The 8,717-nt window shown below is 44.9% G+C and overlaps 1 protein-coding gene across 2 annotated transcripts in view; it reads right to left on the reverse strand.

The window, feature by feature from the left end:
* The window catches only part of LOC112456094 (F-box/LRR-repeat protein 20), an 18,406-nt gene extending 10,019 nt beyond the window's left edge, over window positions 1–8,387 (reverse strand). For both annotated transcript variants that reach the window (XM_025018398.1, XM_025018397.1), the window contains exon 1: window positions 8,210–8,387. In XM_025018398.1, coding sequence (XP_024874166.1) covers window positions 8,210–8,239 — 30 coding nt within the window. In that variant the 5' untranslated portion in view covers window positions 8,240–8,387. The remainder of the gene's footprint in view (window positions 1–8,209) is intronic.
* Window positions 8,388–8,717: the final 330 nt, after the last annotated feature.

Raw genomic sequence — 8,717 nt, forward strand, 5'->3', positions numbered from 1 at the left:
CAATATTACATATAAGTAAATATGTCATTATGTCAGAGAGAGAGAGAAAGAGAGAGAGAGAGAGAGAGAGAGAGAGAGAGAGAGAGAGAGTCAGAGAGAGAGAAACTGTTTCTTCACTCGCTGGACAGTCGTTTTAGCCGTACCTTGTGGATGTTAAAAATGAATCAATGAATTCGTTTACGTCTGTGTGATACATGTATGAAAGCGATCTATACACAATGAGAAAGCTTCTCATCTTGCATAGCCATAAGGATAAGAAGTGATTGTTATACATTTAAATGCAGGTTATGAAATTATAATTACCAATTGCTACTTTCGTAAACGTTTATTTATTTAATGCCAATTGTGTGAGATGAAAATTTGTACCTTTAGTTTCCTTCACAGCAAGTAGAAACTAAAGCTTATACATATAGGTATATCTACAAAGAATTTGAAATAGTGTAAATTTGGAATATAAAATAATGTATTTTATTATAATACATAATTACAATCGTTTCCTTTTGTGGAAAATTTAGTGACTCGACGAATTACGAATTAGTAATTAACAATAGGAATATAAATTTTGTTCAAATACAGCGAGATTCCTGCCGTCAGATAAGGATACTTTCACAACACGTTCTTGTAAACATAATAACAAAATTATTACGCCACGACGATACCTATAACATAAAAAAATTAAATAAAAAGTTGCTTAAGTTGTGTATATGTAATTTTACAACGTAACATGCCAAGGAAAAATTATCATGCAAATTTAGTTTATGTAAAATGATATTAGAAAATTTATCGAATAATTTTATTAGCAGTTTACGATTGCAGATTTTCGGAATTCTCTGTATTAACACTATCTACTATCGCTAGCGGATGAAATCGATACGTATTGCCGATCAATAACGTATTGTATGTTTTTCGAGCAAAATCGAGAGATCATATATTCTGATAAATAAATATTGAAATTATAAAAATAATAAAATGCCGATTAATATCTTTCACAATCGATAGTCAATTAAATGCTAGTAGCAAAAAGTCTATTAATAGGCTTTCAGCTGATAATACGTTAATATAAGAATTCCCTATACTTTTATCAATTTTGAATCGTTAAATTTTCCAATAAGCTCTACTTATTGTTAACGATCCCTATGCAATAAGCCGTGCAACTACACATATATAAAAGGATTTTAGGTGTCTGCGGACGTCGTTAAACGTGCGTCTCCAACAGGCAAATCTTACAGACGCGAGTTTATGCGTCCGGTGTTGAGCTAGAAATGATCATTTCGCCACGCGGATTTCGCGTTTGGTATTCGCGTGCGAGGTTACGCTCGCGAGGGGCTTATTTTACTTCGGCCGCGAAATCGGGATATCGTCCATTTCGTCATTGTGTACGTCCTTGAAATAAAGACTGGAAGCGCTTTTATCAATAATAGCCGTATGCATAGATCGCGAGCGGGCGCGAGGGTGGCTCTTCAAACTTCCATGCCTATGCCTTATCGCATGAAGTATGCAAGCGCTGCATAAAATTATACGGGATAACGAAGGTGGCCAAACGATGGCCATCGATGCGACGGAGATACACGCTATTGCGTTACGGCCTTAAACCGTAAAATACGAGCGCAGCCTCGTGAATAATTATGACTCGTATAATCTGGAATAGTTCTCGGTGCGGTGAAATAGCCAAAATAACCGGCGCAAAAGATACACTCTCCGTTTTATATTCTAAACGTATTGTAATTCAAGCGCTATATTTTCTCACAGTTTCCATCGAAACGAACTTTGTATCTTGAAAGGCCAGAAATAACTTGGAAACCTTAATTCCCGCGGAGCTAATTTTATTCTAAATATACGTGTATCATTTCGTATATATATATATTAATAAAAATATTAATAAAAAAGATATCTATTCGGTTTATCGCGGTTGGTAATGATCATACGACGATTTGTATCAGAGCTAAAAATATATAGGATGTATGTAATGTATGTATCGGGAAAGGTAACTTAGATACAATGATAAATTGATCGATTCGTACTTGAGATTAGACAGCCTTTGTGTAATGGTGTAAACAAGTTAAGACGACACGTGCGTCGACTTTAACGGCGTTATCATAATAATAATCGCAAATTTTCCTGCTGAAGGATAAAGCTCATTTGCAAGTCCCGATGAGTGCGACTTAAAAAAAACTTCATTATTTCTTGCGAAAATTTCGCGTTTCATTACCGCGCACGCGTATCGTTCCGCGGACGCTCGAGATAAACGGACGATCGTTTTTAACTACACGATACGTCAAGAGCCATTCGCTCCTCTTGGCCCGTGATGCTATTTCTCCGATTTCGCTCGGTGCGTGCGCGCATGGCGCGAAGAGGATTCCGCGCGGGCGGGCTCAAAAGCGGTAAAATAAGCGGTCATCGATTCGGCATTCGCCTTAAATACACACAGCCATCGCCGCGAAACATAACAACATATGCGCCGCGGACGTGTGCTAAAACACGGAAGACAAATAGCGGCGCGTGGGGGGGGAGTTTGCGCGCCCGTAAACAAAGTGCGCAAATCGCGAGCGACGCGACGCGACGTGACGGCGACGTCGGGGGGAGGGCGAGGACCCCGCGCGACGCCACCGGTCCCGATACGATTGCCTTCTATTATTCCTTATCTCTGTCGGGGAGACCCGCAAAGCGGGCGGTATCACGGCCGCGGCACGCGGGCATGAGAGATCAATGCGGTCGTCAAGAATCTCCGCTTCGCGACAGGGGAAAAAAAAGAAACAAGGACGTTGCAATAAAAGAAGTCACTGGTAGTTCGATAATAATAAAAAAAGGGGAGAGAAACGGTACTTCGTGTCTTTAGAATTCTATTTGATTTCGTTTAAACACGAATTAGAATCGTTCCCTAAACACGTTCTTTTAAAAAAAGAAATTGTGGAGTCAACTATACTGAATTTCGATCAATTTTCAACGTTTATTAAATGCTTCTTGGACATTACGTCGTTCGTTATTCGTACTGTTATCACATTATTTTTATCATTTTTATTGCGTCATTGTAACTCTATAATTAGAGAACGACCAGTTTTCTCTCCGAGATCTGTATTTTTCACCCGTATTTCGTCGCAGATTCTAGCTCCAGAATTCAGTTTTTCGGTAGACTCTACCATTGCATGCATCGATGCAACGCGATCATCATTCCGCGTGCGCGGCCGAATGTCGCGCGCGTCCTGCAACATCTGTTTACGTGTCCACCTGCCGCGACCATCTCCTCCACACGATTTTCTCGAAATCCCGATCGGATCCCGATCGACGATACCTCCGTAACACGTCATGTCGCTATCCAATCCTGCCCGTGGATTGCTCGATCGAAATCGGGGATCTAGTACGGTTTCGGAAAAAAAAAATTATCAATATTTTACTGCGTCAATCGGAAAATGCATCGCGCCCTATGCAGATATCAGAACAGTCCCGTTTCTTGTTGCGGGATTCCAGGTGCAATGAAACTATGCAAACTATCCGGTGAAGTTATAGGATATCGAAAGGAATAGCGCGCGGCGGATGAAATAGTTGTCTTTGAGCGGGAACGCCTCGGAGAAATTTAAGATTTCGCTATTGTATTTTTCAATGGAAATATCGATCGAGGTTATTGTTGTGAAAAAACTTTGGATTTCACTTAAATATGTATGCTATTTTGCGTTCCTACTTCATGCACGTACATACTTACATCATCACTGATACCATGTAAACGTCAATATTTCAGATATCTCGCAATAAAAGAGAAAAAAGAAAGGCACTGTCAGACGAATATTTACAGTTCTCGAGTTGATTTTTGATCCGAAACAAAAAGTGTACGTACACTCACATGATATCAGTTATACGAAAATAAATCACATCGAGAATCACAAATTATCTACATAAAAAATTATACCATTTCTAATTTACGCATTTACAAAGCAGACACACTCGCCTACACACCCACGCATTCTTTCTTTAAGAGCTACTAAATAAATTAAATAAAAATTATGCAAATCGGCAACGAAAGAGAAAAAGGAAAGGCACTGTCAGACGAAAATTTACAGTTCCCGAGTTGATTTCTGATCCGAAGCGAAACGTACGTATACAGCCCGTTCGCACGACCTCCATCGCGTTGCATCGCGCATCGTTGTTGATATGCCGTTACGGCTTCTTGCCCTCGCGAAAAATCGCATCGCCCGTCTCACGAGGAAGCGCGCCGACGAGGTGCCTAGGCAAGTTTATCTTAGAAAGTACTCAAACGTATCTATAGAATCCGTTGGCTAATAATAAGCCACGATAAAAACATTGCGAATAACGAATATCTCTCGAGATATTCCTGAGAGAATTGGCACCTGTCCCGATTTGTCTACAATAGTCAACAGTGAGTTGTACGCGAGACACGAAAAAAAAAAGGTTTTGCTGCAACAGCAAATCTATTTGTTAAATATAGGACAACTAACATTTTTTGCTGCGAGAGTTAATTAATTTTGCAATAATAGCAAAACATTTTGTCGCAATAGCCAACAGTTTTGCTGAACTTTGCTATTGCAGCAAAAGGTTTTGCTATTATTGCAAAATTAATTAGCTCTCGCAGCAAAAAATTTTATTGTCCGTATAGTAGAAAATCCTTTTTTTTCCGTGAAGGTTGAGAAATTTTCAAGCATCACTATTTCATGCTAAACGCGCCCGACAGGACAATTAGTACTCGAGATATTTCGATCAGAATCGCGATACGGCGGGGCAATGGAAGAGAAAACAGATAAGAAGGTAAAAAAATGTGTCATTTTTAGGTGAACAGCTGGGATTGTCGAGAAACGCTAAATACGGACTGTAATGAAAACAGTAGATATATCGTTGATATATCGTATTTGTTCAATTTTCCGAGGCGAAATAAGAGAATGCGAGATACCGCGAAATCCTCAGGTCGCAGTCGCACCAGTGTCGACGGCCGAGGATCGTTCGTGACGGGCGACACGCGCTGATGAGCCCGCGCCCGCGCGCGCGCATCCTCCTCCTCCTCTTCGCGGAATCGCGAGCGCGAACGCGTGTTGCTAGGAAATGAGATTGCGGAGAATTGCGAATGATGCAATTTGCATTTCGGATGTATCCGACGACGCAATCATCGGTGAACGATAGACCGTAGGTTCCGAGCGCCGGACATTCGTGGAGAATCAGGAGAATAGCCACGGAAAAAAAGCGGAAGATCGGCGCAGCACGATTTCTCGTGAGATTCCGCGACTCCAATGCTGATTGTGAGACGACCTAATCATTCCCGAGGTTGAAGACCAATTTTCGTGAATTAATCTTCAAAGATAAAGATATGTCAGGGGAGCATTGTGGGATCTAACAACAAGAAGCAGACTTTTTTCTTCTTTGAATTCGAGACTTAGCATTGACGATATAGCGTGTTTAGGAAAGGAACGAGTCACGAAAAATAATGACCTCCCGCGATATTTTTGCTTGGGGAAAATTCTCTTTGAGAACTCACAAGAAGAGGAATAATGTTACGTATGTTCATTTTCTGCCAATTCTAAGACACCCTGTATATATTTCTTTTTAGCTGCGCTCTGTACCATTTCCTGCAAACTTGATCCTTTTCTCTTTCTCTCACAAAGCTTGAACACGTACGGGTTTTTGTTTTGTGTACAAAAAAGCACCGCAGAATGCACTTAAAAAGAGTCATATCAAGCGTTGCAGACGTAAAGGAAACCGACGTTGACGAAGAAAGGGATGCGCTGCGAAAGAAAAGAAGACGGGAAAGGGGACAAGGAGGAGATACGATAAATCAACTCGGGGGAAAAAAAGTGATTACCCTCGATTAAGGAGAATTTAGTCGAAAATCTAATTATACGCTGTCTAAAGCCCGTATCGGACTACGGATTGGGATCGAGATTGGATTGGAAATTTGACCAAATCGGAGCAAAGTTCACTAAACTCGAGATCAGTTTTCTCCATTTTGATTGATTAAATTTCAATCCAATCTCAATCCCAATCCGTAGTCTGATACGGGCTTAACGCGTATGTGCACGCAACACCAAAGACCGAATGCAAATCCTCCGCGGCAAACATTTTCACATTTTAATTATTTATACGCTCTTACACGCGTTGAAGTGCACGCGCGGCAGTTCGCGATGTTCGACATGTGGCCGCGTGCATGCCAATAACTTTCCGCACATTTACAACTCATGAATGAAGTATAATAAAAATAGCAGTCGCGGAAACGGATTATATTTGCCGAGACGGATTATATTTTGCAATAATACGGCCATTCGTGTGTCGAGGCGTCGATCGCGCCTTGTGGTCTTCAGTCTACGCGTCTTTAGTCGAAGGCTGGCAAATATAGTCGCGAAACAATAAAGGAGGATTTGTCAGAGGCGCTTCTTCGGCAAAAACATACGTCTATTGTGTTAGCGCGTGTGCGCCGACACTGCACAGATTTCTTTCTACACAGTCGTGATACGGAGCGGTGTGAACGTGTTGTTGGTATACATGTATACAGACGCAACCATTATTATTCTTTCAAATATAGAGAAACGGATATTTAGTTAAGACGTAAATTATTTCTAGATTACCGAGAGGTACCGTTTACCACCGAGAAATTAATTTCAATCCGACGTACCGGCGGAGCAATTTATGAAAAACGGTGATAAATTATGCGTACAATATCCGACCCAATAAAGTCAAATATGTCCCCAGTAACAACGCGTTATCAACGTGTCCGAATTATCTAATCCAAACAGCAAGATAGGGAAGCAGTCCGCAATAAAAAAAAAAAAAACCACGATCCGTTACGCTATTCCCAGTGTTATTAACACATCAGGCGGAATTCGTAATCGTATAGGAATGCCGCGTAATTTCAGATTAAACAAGAGGAAAAAATGCTAAAGTGAATTGAATAAAACGAAAGAATTTGCACTCTCGCAAACACCCACGCGGTCATACACACATATGCGATGCACCACACAAGGCGCGCGTGCACAATGAATTATTCGATCCCTGCTGGAAGACAGCGAGGTGTACGTGTATAATGCTACGGAAACGCGGTTTCATTCACAGCTTCTTTAAGTACCTTATCGCGTTCTCGCCGAAAGCGAGCGGCCACGCGCGCATTCGTCCGCCCGCTTGTTTACGCGTCCACGGCCTACGTGCGCGCGTCTCCGCGCCTACCGTGTCGTCGCGACGACGAGGACGACGTCGTCATCGCGACGCCGAGGGAGCGATGTCCGAGGAACGCGCGCGCGAAGCGGAGTAAACGTCGCGGAGCAACGTCTGTCCGACGAGATTCGCAGCGTCGCGAGCAACAACGAGCTCATTGACATTCCGTTCGCACGCTCGAACGTCGTCGTCATAGTCGTCATTGCCGTCATCTTCGTCATCGTCGTCGTTGGGATTCGCTGCCGTGCGCCAGAGAGCGCGGAGAGATTTTTGCGCGTCGTCGTCGTCGTCGTCGCTGCTCGGACGCCGCCGGAGCGAAGAACAAAGAAGAGGATGGTAGCCAGGGCGCGGGGAAGGGGGGAGGCGTGCATTTAACAACGAGAACGCACCGCTGGCGACGTAGCCACCGCTGGCGACCGCGAAAGCGAGAGAGAAAGAGGGAGGGGGAGAGAGGGGGGCGAATGAGGGACAGAGAGAGAAAGAGAGAGAGAGGCGGAGTGTGCGAAAAAGAGAGAAGTGAAGAAAGAAAGACAGGCAGAAAGAAAGGAAGGAAGGACGGAAGGAAAGAGGAAAGACAGGACAAAGAACGGAGCTGGCTGGCTGGCTGGCTGACTGGCTGTCTGGTTGTCTAAGCTATAGCTGGGCCCGCTCGCACAATCGCCTTGGTTGGTCGATGAGAATATATGCGTAGCACGCATGAAAAAGACTCGGAGTAATGACAGCGTGTTGCCAGCCAGCCAGCCAGCCAACCAGTCAGGCAACCAGCCACAATAACGAGAGAATGCCCTGGCGCATGACGCCTTCACTGTCGTTGTCCTTGTCGTAGGTCGTAATCGTCGTCTTGGTCACGACGGGGACGCGAAACGGCGGCGACGAGGATGCCCGTGGTGGCCGCCGCGCTTCGCGGTGGCCAGGGGAGCGAATCAGCTGTTCGCCTCGGCAATGACAACATTGAACACGCACGACCCCCCCGGACTGTGTGGCAGCACTTCGACGCGCGTTTCCGCGGCCGCGTTACCACGGGCCGCGAGGGGCCCGAATAAACGTCGGATCGGCGTCGACTTACCTCGAGCCTGGTGCGCCCGGAGTGTATCATCCTTTTGCGTCGCGTTATTTTGCAAAACTTCCGGGAGTACCCGCACGGTGCAGTCGCGAAAAAAAAAAACCGTCGCGCGGCTGAGCGAGTCGCTACGCTTCGCGAGAGAAATGGCCGAGTCTACTGAATGCTCGACGTGCAGCCGCGAAGGGGGACGGAGGGGTACTGAACGGTGCGCCGCCACTTTCCGTCGGCGCCGCGGCCGCGCGCCACGCCGATTGGCCGGCGGCGGCCGACTTGACGACAGCGCGGCCAACCGGCGCGTTCGCAGCCATTGTTTACACGCTTCCCATTGGATCGTTATTTTTGTGGGAGTAGGACGTAGGACGACGACGACGACCGCCGACGGTGGCGGACGGACGACACGACGAATGTGCACTTTGTGTGCAACGGCGTAAGAGAGGCGCGACTCTCGCTCGCGCTCCGAAAACAAGAGAGAGACTGGAGCGCGCAGGCGCACGCGCGCGCAGGCCGCGCA

The sequence above is a fragment of the Temnothorax curvispinosus genome, unplaced genomic scaffold, assembly GCF_003070985.1.
Source record: "Temnothorax curvispinosus isolate PA1 unplaced genomic scaffold, ASM307098v1 QBEX01006657.1, whole genome shotgun sequence".
Classification (NCBI taxonomy): domain Eukaryota; kingdom Metazoa; phylum Arthropoda; class Insecta; order Hymenoptera; family Formicidae; genus Temnothorax; species Temnothorax curvispinosus.